This window comes from Sebastes fasciatus, chromosome 20 (genome assembly GCF_043250625.1).
Source record: "Sebastes fasciatus isolate fSebFas1 chromosome 20, fSebFas1.pri, whole genome shotgun sequence".
NCBI lineage: Eukaryota > Metazoa > Chordata > Actinopteri > Perciformes > Sebastidae > Sebastes > Sebastes fasciatus.
The window spans coordinates 24,959,297-24,979,937 of record NC_133814.1 but is presented as its reverse complement, the minus strand read 5'-3'; the positions used below and the strand labels follow the sequence as shown (position 1 = coordinate 24,979,937).

The 20,641-nt window shown below is 39.2% G+C and overlaps 1 protein-coding gene across 2 annotated transcripts; it reads right to left on the bottom strand.

Moving 5' to 3' along the window:
* Positions 1–737: 737 nt before the first annotated feature.
* LOC141757973 (transmembrane protein 150A-like) lies at positions 738–20,379 on the bottom strand. Of its 2 annotated transcripts, none has more exons than XM_074618961.1 (8): positions 20,031–20,379; positions 18,508–18,581; positions 15,861–15,908; positions 12,564–12,650; positions 11,089–11,156; positions 7,620–7,747; positions 2,519–2,696; positions 738–2,315 (listed from the first exon to the last, which is right to left on the bottom strand). In XM_074618961.1, exons 2-8 carry the CDS (start codon positions 18,570–18,572, stop codon positions 2,068–2,070), a joined length of 822 nt encoding a protein of 273 aa, XP_074475062.1. In that variant the 5' UTR covers positions 18,573–18,581; positions 20,031–20,379; the 3' UTR covers positions 738–2,067. The 2 variants fall into 2 exon arrangements, with proteins under 2 accessions (XP_074475062.1, XP_074475061.1); XM_074618960.1 differs by having other exon boundaries at positions 20,063–20,377.
* Between the last annotated feature and the right edge of the window lie 262 nt (positions 20,380–20,641).

Here is a 20,641-nt window from a genome sequence, read left to right as displayed (position 1 = left end):
ATAGTTTTCAGAATTCTATTCTGTAAGAACTCAATGCATAAACCTGTATCCTAAACATACTATTACATCTTCTTCAGAGGTTCGTGTACAAGATGAAACTACTTTAAATTTCATATTATTTGGTACTATAACATTATGAAGACCTGCAGACACTTGCAAAGCAAATAACAGATGTGATGTTGAAATGCTGTAGACGTCCCAAAGAAGTTTCAAATACCAGCGACTCATGAGTTGGGAATTAGAGAAATCCTGAATGCTTCCTAACATTTATTTTTATACAATAGAAAGGCTTTAATCTAAAGATTTAAAACGATAACATTCAGTATAGGCTGAAAGTCTTACTAGTTTTTAGAGCTTCATTAGGAAATCAATGCACAAACCTGCAGTCTGAACGCATTTTCATTTCTTCTAAGGTCGTCGTCTGAAATGAAACCACTGTTTCTTTATATTATTTGACACTAAAAACTGTCAAGACCTGCAAATATCTGCAAAGTAACAATGAGATGTGATCTCAAAATGTTTAAAAAGTCAAAGAATCAGAGAAAAACCTGTGAATCTGCCACTTTAAGAGGCACGTTTCTCATCTCTAATCTCATTCTGTGCACACACTGTTTCATTAGTCCTGGAAAAATTATGTAAATATGATGCTTTTGAACAATAAAACATTTGAACAAAAGGCATTACATTTTTCTTCAAGGCTGCGTATACAGTATACGAATGAAAATAAAGAAATCATCTTTTTTTTTTCCTATTTGCTTTAATTCTTTTGTTCTCTGCATACATTATTGAACTTTATGTAAAAGTATTTCTGCATATGATCAAAATACTGCATGACAATACAAAATAGTTTGGTCCCATTCAAACTGTAAAACTGTCGTTGTTACTCAAAACAATGACACAACGTTCTTTGGCAAGGAGATGATACAACAAAATATACAACAGAGCTTATTCGGGCGATATGAGAGAGCGACTTGTTGCCATAAAGAGTGTTTCTGTGAATATAAAAAAAAACTTAAAAACTGTTCAATATACAGACAGATACTCCGTCAATAAAACAACTAATCCACATTGTTAAATGAATTCTTCTTCTTCTTTAATCCACCTGTTGGGAAACTTCACCTTACTAGTGAGGTAAAGAGTGAAAGTTGATTATGTAACAAAACTTCCTGAGTAAAAAACAACACGGAGCGTCTAAACATTCAAACAACCCGACGCCGCTGCATCCGAGGCCCTTTGAGGACGTCCAGTCTGATAAAAGGCCAAGAACGCAGAGAGTGATTATTACATTAAGAGAATTACACAAACAGCGACGACTGTGTGCGTGTGTCTGCACACCTGCATCTCTCTCAGTGTTCAGAAAGGCACGTACGATATTGTGCAATGTTTGGCAGTTGTAGCCGGCACTTCAGCAAGGCAGGATTAAGGTCTGTTAAGTGTCGGTCTTTGTGTCTCTTTGTGGTCATTTTGAGTCTCTTTGTAGTTATTTTGAGTCTCTTTGTAGTTGCTTTGTGTCTTTTTGTAGTTGTTTTGTGTGTCTTTGTAGTAATGTTGTGTCTCCTTTTAGTCTCTTTGTAGTCTTTTTATGTTTTGTGTGTCATTTTGAGTCTCTTACTGGCTGGCACGTGTCTCTTTGAGTGACATTTTGTAGGTGAATGCCAGGGGGCGCCCTGACACTTTGGGCCCCTGGGCGTTAACGCAAAATTGTTTCGTTTTAAGATATGTGAATGTAAATGGGTTCTATGGGTACCCACGAGTCTCCCCTTTACAGACATGCCCACTTTATGATAATCACATGCAGTTTGGGGCAAGTCATAGTCAAGTCAGCACACTGACACACTGACAGCTGTTGTTGCCTGTTGGGCTGCAGTTTGCCATGTTATGATTTGAGCATATTGTTTCATGCTAAATGCAGTACCTGTGAGGGTTTCTGGATCAATATCTGTCATTGTTTTGTGTTGTTAATTGATTTACAATAATAAATATATACATACATTTTGCATAAAGCAGCATATTTGCCCACTCCCATGTTGATAAGAGGATTAAATATATATTTTTTTAAATACTTGGTTACAGCATCGATAAGCTCTCTGGCTTTTGGTGGTTGGAGCCGGCGCCCACAACCATCTTATGTCCAGAGGTGGAGAAGCTGTGCACCCGTCCTCCTCTGCACAGGACCATCAACGTGTCCCCCGACATGCCCCTGAACTCAAAGGCAAAAGTCCCGTAGAAGAGCATGATGAGCATGCAGTAGATCCACTCAAAGATGGCGGAGGCGTGCTGCAGGGCGAAGCTCTCCTGGCAGAAGAAAACTCCACCTGGTGAGTTGGAGGTTAAGGAGGACAAAGGCTGCACAGCATTTCAGGATTCAGGAAAGAGATGTAAAGGTGTTTTTTCTCCAGCAGGGGGACACGTAACATAATTTCAACACATAACCTTTGAACATACTGGAAGGAAGCAGAAAATGTCAACATTTTGCTAACAAGCTGAACAAAGAATGAGCTTCATGTTGTCAGGATACTGAGGACCAGGGTGATCAGAGCCAGCAGGGCCATCCCCACCCGGAGGTGACCTGCTCGGTACTCCTCCTGGGTCTTGGCCAGTCTGTAGGTCAGAGCCGACTGGAGACACACGAACATCATGCTGGAGGGGAAGGCCACTCCGGCACCGACGTAGTGGAGCACTTTGGCAAAATCCACCTGAGAAATAAAACACACAAAACACTTAAAATCTTTTATTTAACCTCGGGTAAACAGTAGTAGTAGTAGCAATCATTTGGGAAAAAATAAAGAGATTTTGGTTAATCATTTAGGTAATTCAATTTAAATTTAAATAATAATAAATAGAAATATAAAAACATAATATAATAATAATAATAATAATAATAATAATAATTAAAAAATGTAAAATTATAATAAATAGAAATATAAAAGCATTATATAATAATAATAATAATAAATAAAAAATAAAAAATAATAATAATAATAAAAGAAATATAAAACATTATAATAATAAATATTTAAAAATAAATAATAAATAGAAATATAAAATATATAATAATACATTAAAAATGTTAAATAATAATAATAATAAATAGAAATATAAAACATAATATAATAATAATAAATTAAAAATGTTAAATAATAATAATAATAATAACTACAATAATAAAGAAATATGTAAGTAGCCTTATTACACGGCTTCTTACTTAAGAAATCAATCCATCTTTACCAAATATAACCGTGAGCTGATGCTATTTCTTTCACAATATACACTGGCACTCATTTTCCAAACATTAACCCTTAAAAATATAATAAAAACGTTAACCCTCTACGTCTAAATCTAAAAACATGTGAGCATCATTTCTTGTGGAAACAAAGCTGATAAAAAAAACACAAAACACAAATGTCACACAAACACACGCACAGAGGTTCATCGTGACCTAACACTGGCACTCTGGGTCATCACTGTTACAATATCATCCAACAAAGAACATCAGAGGTCAGGACGGGACAATCTGCACCACGAGAGAATAAACTCTAATGATAGCAATTTACAAGGGCAACGACATCATCTCCGTTATCATCTGTGACTCCGAGAGAAAGACGACACTGTGTCAGTTTGACTCCAGAGATGATAAGAACCCTGTTGCTTTAATGTTACTCAGCCAGTTTCAGTGTCACAGACTGAGGAAGTGCATCTTTACTACATTTATCATTTTAAAATACTTCCTGTGTGCACACTATATATATATTATAATATTATTATTATTATTATATTTTCAAATGCAGCAGCTGGAACGACGATGACACATCCTGAGGTGCATTGTGGGAGACATCACAGCTGTTTAAGAGGTGTAATTACAGGAAAGAGACAACAGAGAGCAAGTAAACGTACGTTCTGCTTGAATTATGTGTGCTGGTTCACCACAAACCACCTTTTCCATTCATGTCTCCAGAGAAGGAGACTATGAGGAGAATCAGCTCACGTCTCTGCTTTAACACTTTAAGGAGCATTAATGTGTTTTTGTCCGATTTGTTTTAGAAAAGTCAGAAATTCCTCTAAAATTAGGGGTGTTGCAATATACCGGTGATATTTTAAAATTAAATATTGATATCGTGTTAATAATAAACATAAGATAATATCGTGCAAATAATCCAGCACCTCTTAAATCATTTCAGATTTACAGTTTTGGTTACAGACTCTCTCTCTCCGACTCCCTACACTCAAACAAGAGGAATTTGACTGATAGCATTATTATTTTTTCCAAATCTCATTCATGATTTCCTGAAACTCCAATTCAACATCAACATCTTCATGTCGGAGATGTAAACAGCGTCCTCTCGTGTTTACGGCTCAGCAGATGGATGGAACACATTTAAACAGCACATTCGATGTTTACTCTGACGGGAAACACGGAGGTTCATTATGTAAGACTGAGAATGGACGGGGAGGAGGACCGCTACAGCCAATCAGAGAAGAAGAGGAGGAGGAGGAGGAACACGCTTCACCACGAGAGGACCCTGAGGATGAACTGAGCAGTGTGTTCCCCCCAAATGTAATTAGAGGAGCCCAGACGAGTGCAGACAGAGCAGCAGGAGACGGCCTCAACTACAACACTGACCTCTGACCTCTGACAACACACACACACACGTGTCTCAGTATCACCACTTACAGTACAGCTCTCTTCTAGTGGAAGGAATATTCACTGTTTTGGTTTGCTCCAAATGAAGCAATGTTGTCTGCTGGATGTGTACAGGTAAATCATAGAGATATAAACATACTGTAGACGCCGCATTGACTACTGGATCGTACGTCAGCGCGGGCGCCACATTGGATCGGGCAAGACTGGCATACAAGTGAACGGAGGAGCTGCCGTTTCTCTGGATAAAAAGCACTATAACGTCTACATTTCTCAACCGATTTCATTATCATATTAAAGGGACTATTTGTAAGTTTCAGAAATGCTTGTTAACAGCAACACCTGTGGTTGTTAAGTCAACGAAAGTCAGCGTCCTGTTGCTCGTGCTTGTGCTCGCTCTAAATAGACATGAACGAGCATCGCTCAAAACAGTGAGGCGACACACGTCAGCTAAAACCACAATATCACTCTATATTTCAGCTGCTTGGCAGTAATGTTAGCTGACCAGACGAAGGTCTCTCCATGAATCAATGCTGATCCTAGTGTTGGCTTTTCCTGCTTCAGAAAAGCGTGTCGGTGCCGGAGCTGAAGCAGGAAGAGAAACGTTATCGCCTACCGACTGCGCCCGCAGGGAGACGATAACGTTTCTCTCTGCGGAGCCCCGTCACTTCACAAGACACGGGAAACCTCTGTTGGTCTGGAGGAGCTGCAGCAGTTATTTCTGCACAAACGTCCACTAGATATTCTCAGAGCTACTAACTCTTCTGCAGGCAGGAGTGTGCATGCATGAAGGTGAGGTGGAGCGAGACAGCGAGACAGCGAGAACGCGTGCGCTGAGTGAGTGAAGGCAAGCAGGCAGAGGAGACTCCGGCCACACGCGAGCGCGCGTGGGATCCCGACCCGGTAGACTTATACGTGTAAAAAGTTACAAACAGTCCCTTTAAAGGGTTTATGATCTACGAGGAGTAACGTTAAGTTAACGTCACGATTTTTTTTCTTTTGCCAAAGATTTTGGTGAAAAACTGTTAAATACGTTGTAACGCCTAAACACAAAAACGTCTCTGTAATATTCAAATGCTGAACACACACATGCTGAACTACATACCCAGAGTTATCACATGTTCAGCTGCAGATTTAACACCTGAGGCCATGAAAACTCAGGTGTGCACGGTATGTCCCACACATGTACGCACAAGTTCTTCTTCTCTACTATAAATCTGTCTTTATCTCAACAGCTATTTAAAAACCGTCGGTTACAAGTCAGCACAAAAGGTGACTGCTGCACACTGAGCTGCTCTTCTAAACAAATGGTGGACGTTATCATGAGAGCGCCTCCTTGAACTGCACAGGAACACACTCACACACACACACACACACACACACACACAACACGTCGTGTTTTTTAAGATCATGCTACCGCAGAGACAGACAGAACAAACAGAACATCAAAAGAGAGTTGCTTGGAAGGATTACAAAGTGTTGAGAGACAGCAGGGGGAGAGAGGAACTTCAGAGAGGCTCAGCGGAGAGTTTAAAACCAGCAGAAGCACCACGTACACGTGTTGTAGTAGTGATGAGATATCAGTAAATCGCTGGAATGGTGCTACAGAGAGAGTTCAGGAGATGAAGAGGACTAGAGTGAAGATATTATCATACTAAACTAGAAAACCTCATGAATCCATCGGTACCAACTATGTCATACTAGCTTGTCAGGAAGGAGGTTAAATAACACCATTTTCAAAGGAGTCCCTTGACCACCAGATATGTGACTGCGTAAGGGTTTTTGTCAAAAAGAAATTAGAAAAATGTCCAAAACCGTCTGAAAAATGTCCAAAATATATCCCACAAAAAGTCTGAAAAATGTCTGAAAATGTCCAAAAAATGTCCGAAAAAAAGTCCAAAAAATGTATAAAAAAAAAAAAATTCAGAATTTTTTTTGAAAATGTCCAAAAAAAAAAAAAAGTCCAAAAAAAATTCTGAAAAAATTCTGAAAAATGTAAAAAAAAAAAAAGTCCAAAAAAAATTCTGAAAAAAAGTCTGAAAAATGTAAAAAAAAAAAAAAAGTCAATTTTTTTTTTAAATGTCCGAAAAAAGTCTGAAAAATGTAAAAAAAAAAAAAGTCTGAAAAATCCGAAGAAAAGTAAAAAAAATTACAATTTTTTTTGAATACTTTGTTTTCAGTTTACAGTCACTATTATTATTAATATATTAATAGTTAATAAACTTTGTTTGTTATGGTTTACGTTGTTGTAGTAATTTTTCTTCAGGAAACTATAAAAATCATGATTCAACTGATTATCTATAGTGATGAAATTAAAGAAAGAAATTAAAAATGAAGTGGGACTCAGCTGAGAAGGGAAGAAGAGTAACAAGAGTAAGGGACAGAAACCATAACAGTCGATTATTTTATTTATTAATTTTATTTCTTTATTATTATACATTTTATATGTCTTTATTATTGTTATTATGATTTACATTTTTATTATTATACTATTTTTTATATTTCTATCTATTATTATTTAATCTTTTTTATTTTGTATTATTATTATTATTATTATATTATGTTTTTTATTTCTATTTATTATTATTATTATTATTATTTTTCTTCCCTTGTTTTCTGTCGCTAAAATCAATTAATAATCGTGAAAAATAATCGTGATTATCATTTTGCATTATAATAATAATCGTGCTGCCCTAACTCGTCGCTAGTGAGACTTAAAGCAACAATGAGGAACCTGCATTTAAAACCCGTATCATCATTTATTGGTAAACCTGGAGCCGTTATGGATCAAGAAGGTGTGAATGTAATGCTTAAAACCTGAGCTGAATGAAGAATGCTTGATTGAAATACAGTGAATGATTACACACACACACACAGTGATGGGAGCTGTGAGTAAAGGTCAATCTGATCTGTCTCTAAACCAACATCATCAACACAAAGTCCTGCAGCTTTCTAAAGAGACTGATCAGACTGTGATTACCTGGAAGTTTCCCACCATGATGAGGCCGGCGGCACAGATCCACGCCGTGGAGAGGCCCGCTGTGTTCAGCACACAGTTCTGGTGCTTCTCTATGACGTGAGCGTAACGCAGCAGACCGATCAGCATCACTAGCGGGATACAGATGGAGAGAATAAGGATGAGATATTTCATCACTTCATCAGTTGTGATGTAATCACATTGTGTTCTCTTCCAGGAACCGTGACCACAATACAAACTGTGTCTGACATGTTTACGGTTTGGGTCTTTCCCTCCTTTCTGCTCTTTTAAGCAGAAGAAACAAACACACATTTATCATCTTTGTTTACTTAAAACTGGATCGTTAACAGGCATTGATTATTTTCTAATTACAGAGTTGATTGTTGCAATTTCTACTCTTCTTCTTTTAAAAATCCTCCTTTGTCCTCTTGTAGATACACACTGTGGAATATTTTTTTACATTTCTATACTGTATTTGTGTGTGTATATATATTAGGGCTGTCAAAGTTAACGCGATAATAACACATTAATGCAAATTCGTTTTAATGCCAAAAATGTCTTTAACACATTAACGCAACTTGTGATTTTTAGGTTGTAGCGGACTCAGTTTTGAAGCTAGAGTGAAGATACTGGTATCATATGTCACAGAGATGCTAACTTTATTCACCCAAAACTACAACATGTATTCAACGCTACATTTTAGGCCACTTGATGGCAGCAGAAACAAGTTGTGAACACAACACGGACATATTAGTCCAATATTCGCTCTCTTGTAGCTCTGTTTTTGGTCTCCACCAATTCCTGAGGGGAAATATCTGTCTCTTTAGCTGCTAAATGCTTCACTATGTGGATGTAGTGGGTTAAGTTTAAAGCTACATATGAAACTAGAAAAACCTAATGAATCCATTGGTACTAACCATGTCATACTAGCTTTTCGGGAAGGAGGTTAAATAACGCTCCAAACTTACGCTAAAGTTTACGCCAAGTCATAGTCAAGTCAGCACACTGACACACTGACAGCTGTTGTTGCCTGTTGGGCTGCAGTTTGCCATGTTATGATTGGAGCATATTGTTTTATGCTAAATGCAGTACCTGTGAGGGTTTCTGGACAATATCTGTCATTGTTTTGTGTTGTTCATTGATTTACAATAATAAATATATACATACATTTGCATAAAGCAGCATATTTGTCCACTCTCATGTTGATAAGAGTATTAAAGTAAGGAGTTTGTCTGTCCGTTTGTCCTTCGCATATCTCAGGAACCGCTTATCCGATCTACTTCAGACTTGGCGGGTGTATTGCTGGGGACCCCTTGGAGTGCTTTGGTGCAATTTGGACACGTTCAATATGAATAAATTTAGAATAAAGTCACAGCGCTCTGTGCAGTAGCAAGGGGGCGGGACTTCAGGGCAGAGTCGAGCATGTCGTCTTCCGCAGCGAGCCTTTACGGGACCGCAGGATATACGAACGTTACGACCCAACTCTTCTTCAGTCAACGAGCATCTGTATCTGCTGCATTGTTAACATGCAAGCAAATAAAATAATAATGAAATAACAAATTTAATAACAGTACGAACAACGTCGAAACACACTTAATGACCCTACAGTACTTAACAGTGCTTTCACTGTCAGGATGCAGCATGAAAGGAACAGCGAGTTCACATCTGCAACGTAAAGCGGCGGCGGCGATGCTGCAGACCTCAGCGTGAGCAGATTCCTGATGTCTGTTTATTAAACTGCTCCATCAAAAGCTTCTCAGCAGCTTCACGCCGCTCTCCCTCACGACCTCCTGATGCTCACGCCGCTCACATCTGGAGCTGTTGTGATGTTCATGTTGTTAGTCCAGCGGTGAACCAGCGGTGGTCAGCGATGAGGATTATCTGTCTGTCTGAGCCTCACTGATCTTCTCACGTCCACTAACACCACACCTCCAAACATCAACTCAGTTTGTTTATGAGAGCAGGACAATAAAAAAGCTTTTGATGTTGGAGAGCTTGCACACGCCAGCTTTCCTTTAGAGCTGTAACGATTAGTTGATTAATAGATTAGTTGTGTACAACCTTGTTAGCAGCTCTGTGCAGCCGTATTTTGTGAGCATCTCTGGGTTTGAGACGTTAGAGAGATGTGTTGAAGTAAAAGTAGATTATAAGCTGTCATTATTTGGAGACCTAGGGAAATTAAACAAAACAGTTGTACTCTAACTGTTATTGAAAAATATGTTAAAGTTATCATTACATGCCTAATAACATTAGCAATATTTTCCTATTACTCTGAGTAACATTAGTCTATATCCATTCTTAAAAGCGAAATACAGTTATTAACTTTACAGTAAAGTTTTCATTGTGTGTTTACACACTGTGTGTCAACAGAGATGCTGCAAGCTCAAGAGACTACGGAGGACGGAACCTGCCAAAATAAATGAATAAATAAATAAATGACTCAATAGATAAATATGCCATTAAAAGTAGCAAAAATAGTATTACATTTAAATGTAGTAATTATTAATTGATATTTCTGTTTTAATTTGCTTTTTTAATTTATTTACTTTTGTATAAATTCCCATTTTTATTTATTCTTCTGCTTAATTTCCACTTTTATTTATTTATGTATTTATTTATTTTTTATGAATTTTTTAATTAATAAATTTTTTGCATTAATTTTTATTTAAGTATTTATTTTTTAATTTATTTTTAATTTATTTTACATTTATTTTTAATTTATTTTTAAATAAATGTATTTATTTATGTGTTTGCTACTTTCAATTGCATTTTATTTTTTTTATTTTTTTATCGAGTCATTTATTTATTTAATCATTTATTTTTGATTTTGGTGGAAAACAGGGTCACAAATTCGGATCGACTGGGCGACTGCTTCTCCTGCTTTCCATGGGAAATGAATGGAAAGCGTTGCGACATCCTCCGTCGCTGGATCTGGTGGAAATGCGCCGATAGAAGAAATGTAAACTAAGGACCTTTCCCGTCTTTTAATTTTGAAAGAGCAATAAGGAACTCGGCCCTCTGCAGTCCAGCCCAAAATCTGAGTGTACCAAAGCTCACTATGGTAAACTCCTGGAGTCTAAATTCTCAGAAAGTTTTATGAAGCAAACAGAGAAAGAAATAGTTCATGCACCAGCCTGCACACTCGGAGTAAACCACCCTAAATAAAGTGGTTCTGGCTCACAGCAGAGCCGAGGAGTTGCCCTCCTTGTCAGAGAGTGAATGCTCCTGTGTCACATAAACGCACCATTCATGGCACAGAGTAATATTTTCCCTTCATAGAGGAGGTGGTGGAGGAGGTTGGGGGGGGGTGAGGCGGGACCTGGCAGCGGGTCCTGGGGAGCAGAGACTCGGCAGGAGCCGACACAGCTGAGAAAACAAGGCTGGAGCTCTGAGTGCACAGAGACCCGTTCAACCAAGAGCAGCATGTTCAAGACTTACGTTGCCTGAACACAGACTCTGAACACAGACTCACCCATAAAGGATCCGGTGCTGCAGACGAGGCTGAAAAAGCAGCTTTCAGGTGGCAGAGTTCCACATTTACTGCAATGAAAACAGAGAGGAGAGGAGAGGAGGGGGGTTAGTGTTGGCTAAAGTTCAATCAAGTTCCTGCAGAGTTCAAATCAAATCAGATCAGATCTGTGACCTCCTCTTGGTTTTTTACTGTGCGGCAGGAATTCCTTAGAAATAGTCATGAAAAAGCAGCGTGACCTTATTTGCATACTTTGCGAACCCTCCTGATTTTCCCGGGAAACTCGCGTTTATCATCGCCCTCTCTCGGTTTCCTCCCGCGATCACAATCCTCCCGTATTTCTCCAGAATTATGGCAAATTTCCCAATTTTTCTTTTCCCTTTTCGTTAACTTAACCTGGAACTGAACAGTGTGTATAATCCCTACTGTTTCCACCCTGTCGTTTCCCGTCGGAGGAGAGCAGTCTAACAGCTCAGTTTGAGCTCACGTTTAAGCTTCGCTCGCCCCACAGCTGTTTTCCAAGCTGCTGTAGCTGGTTTCACCTAAACTGGGTTGAAAAACGATGCCATCTGGTTGCCATGGTAATGGATTACGTCTGACTATTATCCACACGCCCCCTATTATGTGTTTGACAAAGAACGATAACAGAAAAACAGGAAGTAAAACTGGCTGGAGGGAGGCTTTAACCCCAAATTGCACCTTAAGGTTGAGCCTTTATATTAGATCCTGATGGGCAAAGTTGGCTCCTTGCATGGCAGAATGGTCCTTGAATGTGTGAATGGATGAACGCTGACATGTGGCGTAAAGAGCTTTGAGCGTTCGGAAGACTAGAAAATCATAAATAAAATAAATGTTCATTTACCATTTAAAGGTTACAGACATGATTCTCTTTCTCCAGTGAGCAGGTTGCTTATTCAGTCTGAAAGGAGCTTTACATTAGTGCACAACATTCAACAGTTTCAGACGGATAAATGTTCTGTTGCAACCACTTAAATGTCTTATATTTCACATTGCTGCATGAGTCATACTCGTGCAGTACAAAGGTGCATTTTTCTCTTGTTCTTACTCACTAATCGCAGGCTGTGCTGCGTGCCAACTAAAACACAATGTGTGCTGCTGACATATTCTTGTTTTTCTTTTTGGGTTCAGTGAAGTGAGTGTTTACTGAACGTATAAAAATGAGCACAGCGAGACGAGCTGCCATCATTTGATACCCGCGGTCACATCATGCGTACTGTGAGTGATACTGTTATTATTGTGAGAGTGGAAAGAGGATCGTCACTGGTTCACCACTGTGGCTTCAAGAAACCACACAGCTCCATGTCAACAATGTGCCTTTGTGTGGCTCCCTGAAGTTCATATACAGGAAGCAGTGACTGTGAGTTCCACAATAACAGGAGTTTCACAATAAGAGGAGTTTCGAAGCAGCAGTTTTGCAGAATGACTAAAATACCTGCAGAGATTTAATCATCACTGACCTGATGAGAGGGATGTTGTCCAGCGTGCAGCACAGAACCGGACCCCTCTGTAGTGGAAGCTGCTCCTCACACGACTCATTATAAAGCCTGTAAACACACACACGGACACGGAAACACGCTCAGTCTGCAGATACTGACGGATAAACAGATTTAACCTCTTCAGCCTCTAGGGTGCTGGAAGGTTTGGTTCTCCTAGACAGATATACCCAAAATAGATCAAGAATAGCTCCACAACTAGCAGGTCTATATGCATGATCTTGGTCTCTATGGATAGGTAAGACCTCAGAGAATTCATCCCCAGTGTCGGTCACATTGTGATTGGTACTATGTCTGAGTAAACTGTGATAAACCAAAGGAAACATTTACATTTTTATCCTCGCCTAAAATGTTTTCAGTGGATAACACCATTATAGCAACGACGCCATGCACAGAGACGCCACTGAATTCATTCAGAAACTCTTCGACTACAACTGTGCCAAAGCAGATATAAATAACACAAAGCACATAGATTCTACAAAGGTTTTAGTGAGGACAGGATCAGGCCGACTCTCCATTTGGCACACTTGGATACCCAAAGTGTGCCAAATGGGATTTCTACCTCTTGAAAGGGAATCTGGCTCTAAAATACTATGTGCACACAATGGAGCCTTTAGCCATGACATTCAACCCGTGCATCATCACATTCTACCATGGTGCACAGTATAAAATCAATAAAAAACAACTAAATTGTATAATTTTGACTTCAAATGGAGTCGTTTTATTATAATAATGAAATAGGATCAAGTAGATAATAACAAATAAGATCAATAACAATGTAAATAAGATAACAAAAAAGAATCTTAAGTCACCGAGGTACATTACACTAAATACAAAAAAAATACAATTTCTTGTGCGTTGATTTTGTAACTAAAATATTGAAATCGTTGTCAAACAATCATTGTTTGGACAAAATACACTTGGAGTGTTGTTTTAGTAGCGTTAAGGCCTCGTCTTTTAGAAACTATTCAGGAAAAAAAACCACCACAGCACTTTATAAAGTTTTTAAAAGGCAGTGTTTTAACACATTGGTACCGGTTTTGTCGGGTAAAAGAGGTTAAAAGTAACAAAAGTAACACATCAACAAATTCAAAACTTGTTTTTGTGCCCCGCTGGAATCTTTGAAACTCGTCTTAAAGTTCAAAGTTAAAAAAAACAATCCTCATTTCAGGCCTGTTTTTAATTTTTAACCATCTGAATGGTGCATAATGAATGTAAAGTAAGCAAATGTGTTAAAACTCTGTTAATGTTTGAGCATCGTCTCGCAAATTTGGAGCTTCATGACTCACAATGATCTACGAAGACTGTCGAAAATTAACCCAAAATGTTTTTAGGTGAAAGGTCGGATCAAATATAAAATTGACTTCTTTGTTTTCCAACAGTTTGTTTCCCTCGTCTTCACTAAAACAGGACCAGCGTTTTATATTTTATCATTTAAGCTGGAGAAAAAGCTCCGTTCCTTGGTCTAATAAAACACCAGCCTAGGATTCGTTAGGTTTTCTAGTTTCATATGATGCCAGTATCTTCACTCTAGCTTTAAAACTGAGCCCGCTACAACTTAAAAATCGCAAGTTGCGTTAATGCGTTAAAGAAATTAGTGGCGTTAAATTCATTTGTATTATTATCACGTTAACTTTGACAGCCCTAATCTTTATACCAATAAAACTAACAGCCTATAATCACAACAACATGAGCTGCATCAGAACATGACAGCTGTTAAAATACCACCTTAATAATCTGCATGTGTTATCGTTTACACAGTTTCCATGGTAACGCAGGTGTTCTGCACACATCGACTGATGCGTTTCTGCTGATTAGGTTTTTGAAAACATCTCGACATGTGTTAACCCATAACTGTTATTGATGTACTTTCTGTGTTTTCTGTACCAGCTGGGGAGGTGCTTCTTCTTTACATTCCACAGAGGTGACGGGATATCAGGAGATAAAACCAGCTGCAGGTCTGACACCATGTTTCCTCCTCCGTCCATCTCAGTCTGTTTGCATTCAGAGATGTCAGTTTACTGTAACTCCCTTCCTACACTCACATTCACTCTGTCTTTACACGTCCCCCCCGTCTCATGTCAACATTTACAGCACTTTATTTTCTTAATGTCCACTCCCACATCTTCATTTCTCCACCTCGTGCCTCAGTATGTTTGAATTACGGCTGGCAGGAAGTGGCGAGCGGGGGGCCTCGTTGATGTAGAAAAAAGATTCCTGGCGCACAAAACTAAGCCCGCCATGAATAACCTTTTTTCCTGAATCGATGCTGCGTAAACACGCCGGCTAGAGAGAGTTTTTCCCTCCACAGTTTTCACAGCTGGCATCTGCAAGTGATTTGGAGTTTTGTGACACATTAACAGGTACTGAAAAATACCTCGTCACTACTTTAGAAAGTTGGCCTCGTTTCTGTTTTGGCTCTCCGTCCACACTGAGCTGGTGTTTTATTACACCCAGGAACGGAGCTTTTTCTCCAGCTTAAATTAATATAAATGGTCCTGTTTTAGTGTAGACGAGGGAAACAAGCTGTTGGAAAACAAGGACGTAAATCGCTGTTTTATATTTGATCTGACAACAGAGACAGAAAGACATGTAAACAAGCTAAATTGTGCTGTATTTTAAACACATAACAGGGGTTTAACCAGAGACTCTTTAGCAGATATCAGCTGTGATGAGCAGTTTTGTTGTTTGCAGAACAAAAAAGAACAACGATGAAGATATTTAGCCATTTTGTTAAAAGCGATGTGGACGTTTTCTGAGGATAAAACAAACTCTAACCTCCCTGTTTGCAACTTTATTCACCCAAAAACAATGCAACATGTATTTAATCATACATTTTTGGGCCACTTGATGGCAGCAGAAACAAGTTGTGAACACAACACTGACATATTAGTCCAATATTCACTCAGTTTTAGCTCCGATTTTGGTCTCCACCAATTCCTGAGGGAAATATCTGTCTCTCTAGCTGCTAAATGCTCCGCTATGTGGATGTAGCGGGCTCAGTTTAAAGCTATATATGAAACTGGACAACCTAATGAATCCATTGGTACCAACCATGTCGTACTAGCTTGTCGGGAAGGAGGTTAAATAACGGCACGGCCTTTTTCAAAGGGGTCCCTTGACCTCTGACCTCCAGATGTGTGAATGTAAATGGGTTCTATGGGTACCCACGAGTCTCCCCTTTACAGACATGCCCACTTTATGATAATCGGACTGACATCATTGAGTGTGTGTGTGTGTGTGTGTGTGTGTGTGCTGTACCAGTTATGCAGAGGGCAGACATGCTGGTTGTACACGGACATCGCGTATCTGTAAGAACAGAAAGGACAAAAGAATCAAAATAAATAACTCTGATATAATCTTTCATACAATATCTCCACTCCTATAACATGGCTGTCTGTGTACTTTAATAATGTTTAACAAAGGATATATAGGCTACACTTAAAATCACATGCACATATAGCCAGATTAGTGCCCGTCCAGGCTCTAAAGAACAACATGAACTACCGTCCTGCTGCTGCTGCCACAGACTAATGAGGCTGCTCGTGTTCGTCATACGTGTACGCAGCTGCTGGCTGTATTTTAACCTGAACTGTGACGCCAGAGGAGCTGCTGCTTCTGAAATCCATTAAAATGTGTCGACTACACAATAACCGCAAACACACAGACTGGCTGCAAACACACATAAATACACTATGAGGCTCGTTTTAGGCTTCTGGTAGAGCAGCTCGCCCAGATGAAGCAGATGTTCAGAGGTTTGTCCACCACTTTGGTTCACACTGAAATATCTCAAGAATTACTGGATGGATTTCTATTAGATTTTATATATACATTCGCGGTCCCCAGAGGATGAATCCTGCTAATTTTGGTCATCCTCTGACTTTTCATCTAGCGCCACCATGATGTTTTATGCTTAAAAGTATACTTTTATAAACCAAAAAGTTGGACTATTTAGAAGTATTAAAAGCAGTACGCTTATAAGTATACTACTAGTACATTCATATTAGTATACTTCCTACATAAAGTATACTTGGGAAATATATACTTCAACTTTACTTAAGTATACTTTATAAAATAAACTGGAAGTATACTGCTTTTTCGTAAGAAAAAGCCTAACCTTAACCATCTCGCGAGAGTTTTGCAACTTGGGGTTACCTTCCAGACACGACCTTGAGCCGGCGGCTCGCAGCTAACGGTGCTAACAGCACTAACAGTGAAAACAACTGTAACAGTGCTGACAGAGATAACAACTGAGGAGTCGGTCGGGACGGCGTTATCAGCTGTAACCGCCGTATGAGAGCAGTGCAGAGCGGTGGCTGTGAGCTAGCCGGTGCATGCACTAAAAGGATGCACAGCCGGCCCGGCGATGTCAACAAAGCACAGAGAGAGAAAGACTTCATCCTCTGCTCAGGTTGAATGTTTTTTACTACATTTATACTCCTGAAAATTACCATTTGACAAGTTAATGCAGGATTTTATATGTTCTACAAGACATAAGGGCAGAAATTCAGAGGAAAAACTTAATTTCTTTCACCTTTTAACTGCAGCCACATGTCAACATTATCTTATCTGAGGCTTGAACATATCAAGATAACAGAGATTAAATCACCAAAACACTCGACAGATACACAGACACATCATCAAAACAAAGCTGATGACACATGTAGAAACTTAAAGTGAGACAGGTGACGGTTGGAGTGTCTCTATTGATCGCTGATAACAAGATCAGGTCAGGAGAATTGATTTGCCTTTACACAAACAAACAGTGATGAACTGAGGTAGAGCGGATCACAGATTTTTTTATTTAAATATTTGTCTTGGTTTTAGTTAAAATGTAGAACTTACATTTAATAACGCCACTAATTTCTTTAACGTGTTAACACAATCGATCTTTCAGAGGTTGTAGCGGGCTCAGTTTAAGAGCTAGAGTGAAGATACTGGTATCATATGAAACTAGAAAACATAAAGAATCCATTGGCTGTGAACACAACACTGACATATTAGTCCACTATTCGCTCTCTTTTAGCTCTGTTTTTGGTCTCCACCAGTTCCTGAGGGAAATATCAGTCTCTTTAGCTGCTAAATGCTCCACTATGTGGATGTAGTGGGCTCAGTTTGAAGCTATTTATGGAACTAGAAAACCTAATGAATCCATTGGTATCAACCATGTCGTACTAGCTTGTCGGAAAGGAGGCTAACTAACGCTCCAAACGTACGCTAAATTTTGGCAAGGAAAAACTTTCATGACCATTTTCAAAGGGGTCCCTTGACCTCTGACCTCCAGATATGTGAATGTAAATGGGTTCTCATGAGTCTCCCCTTTTCCTTTAATGTTTCCCAGGTCGGTGTCTGCAGGATTACGTTACATTACGTGCGGTACAAAATGCGTTGACAACGCACGGTGGTTTGCATGATTCTGTTTAAACGATGTAAAATATAAATCTTAATAGCTAGATCATTCTTTTATTTGCAGCAGAAAGCTATGGCGTAAGTAAAAACACCAAAGTAGGCCTCGGCAGACCATTTCTATTGCAGAGTTCAACGGGTTAAGGATGTTTCCAAAGATATTTCCCTTAAATTGTATTCAGTCTTCAGGATTATACTCTCACGCTGAATGCTCTCATAATAGCAGCCCTGCTTGCTCATTTCCTCCACATAAAATCATCTCTTATTGTCATGTGCAGAGCTCCAGATGTGACTGCTGGGAGTGAAACACAAGCAGACCAGACAGGAATCTCAAGGATCTCCAACACAATGGTAGAATAAACAGCAAACATTCATGATGAACTTTGAGCAGCCAGTTGAGGAGATGATAGTAGAGCCTCTCTAACCGGGCCGACAACACGTTGCCACACTACGTAGTCTGGAGAGCAACATGTTGATGGTTGTTTAACTCTGAGGTACTCACACAAGCCAGATCCCAGTGATGGTGAAGACAGGTAGACTGACAGGAAGGATCATCCACCGGGACATGATGACCACCTGCAGAGAACAACACACACCATCAAACACCCGGGGTCCCTAAACAGTCTTGAATTACATAAATTGTGTATCACTGTAAAGCTGAGTCTCTTGTGGATCCAATGAGCCCAACTGCATTCATGTGTGATGATGTTAGTCCCCATAGGAGACATTTCATTGTAGTGAGCCTCCCTGTATAAAATGACCTGTGGTGACCTCTAGGATAATCACAGCCTCATGAAACTTTACAGCCACAAACTAGAGACCTAGAGCATTCAGAGGATGGATGGATCAAACTAGAGACCTAGAGCATTCAGAGGATGGATGGATCAGACTAGAGACCTAGAGCATTCAGAGGATGGATGGATCAGACTAGAGACCTAGAGCATTCAGAGGATGGATGGATCAGACTAGAGACCTAGAGCATTCAGAGGATGGATGGATCAGACTAGAGACCTAGAGCATTCAGAGGATGGATGGATCAAACTAGAGACCTAGAGCATTCAGAGGATGGATGGATCAAACTAGAGACCTAGAGCATTCAGAGGATGGATGGATCAAACTAGAGACCTAGAGCATTCAGAGGATGGATGGATCAAACTAGAGACCTAGAGCATTCAGAGGATTGATGGCTTTCCTAGCTAGATTAGACAATAAGGGGGTTTCTGAGCAGTTTACACAACAGAAGTGGTTCGCCATCCAATCACTGAAAAAATGCAATTCTTGCAGAAATCTTAAACATTTTTGATCCCAAATCACAGCATGTCTTTTTCTATGGTGTTCCTCAAGGTCTTGGTGTCTTAATGTGGTTTTATGGAGTGATTATTGATCATATTTATCAATTCTCCAGTGGTAAAAAATGGTTAAATTTAGTACCAAATCTGTGTAACAAATGATATCAACACAAAAATTGCTGCAACAACTTATGAGACATAATAGAGCATGAGGATGACCATCATATACCAAGTTCAAAATGTCAGAAAATAGCAAAAAAAAATGCCTTTCAAATATCTTGTTTTGTTCCCCCGACCGTCCAAAAACTCAAATACATTAAATTTACTACGATATAAAACAAAGAAAAGCAGCAAATTTTCACATTTCAGTTTGTTATTTTTTGTTTATTACACGGTTTTGTTGAATACTTCTATGTGACATCTACTGTTGACCTGCTATCTCCACCTAAAGACCCCCTGTACCTCCCTAAACAAGAAAAAAATGGGTCTATTGAGGGTCTCAGAGGGTTAAATAAACAGAAGAAAGAGATTTATCTACATGTTCCTGTGTGTTCATTCACTATTTTCTATGTGAACACAGAAGAAACTCTGACCTCCATTCATAAAACTAACTTGAAACTGCAACAACAACTACAGTACAAACAGAGTTTTAAATCACTTTCCTCTCCTCTGGTTTTACTGAATGACTCTTTTCTCCTGCAGAAGCTGCTCCTTTCTACCTGTGCATGCTTTTTACCTGCAAGTATTTCACAAGTTTTGATTTCCTACCTCTGGTTTGTTCATCTCAGCTCCTCCAAACTGGAGCAAAAGAAGTTGCAGAAAGTCGCAGCTGGTCTGAGCTCCTCTTCTTCATCAGCTGCTGCTGGGTTCATTGTCAGATATGAGATGACAAATGTGATGCAGATTCATCAGAAACCGGTTTCATTCATCATCTCACAGTGAGAGAGAGAGAGAGAGAGAGAGAGAGAGAGACTCCTCTGAGTCCTCTGAGTCCACTGTCTGCAGCAGCAGCCTGGATGTTATGATCCACTGTGCAGAGAGCAGCTGGAACCAGGAACTTTAAACTCCTCCCAGCACTCACTCACATGGGGTTCCCCCTTTAAAGAGGCAGATGTGACTCTCACTAGTGTTAGATAATTAATGTTTTGTCTTATTATATGAGCTCATAAGTGTGTGTGTGTGTGTGTGTGTGTGAGTGTGTGCAGATCTATCTGGACTGTTGCATTGACTACCTCACTGAACTTGTTTAGATGCAATCAGCTGTTGCAGGTGTTGTGGATGTTTTTCTGTCACAGATCATTTTGTTCTCAGATTAGTTCCTGGAAATACATTTCACAACAGAAATGA

Coding starts and splice junctions, on each gene's coding strand:
- LOC141757973 (XM_074618960.1), bottom strand. Junction 12,651..15,860: donor GTCTGCCCTCTGCATAACTG/GTACAGCACACA, acceptor GTGTGTTTACAG/GCTTTATAATGAGTCGTGTG. Junction 11,157..12,563: donor GACAACATCCCTCTCATCAG/GTCAGTGATGAT, acceptor TTTTCATTGCAG/TAAATGTGGAACTCTGCCAC.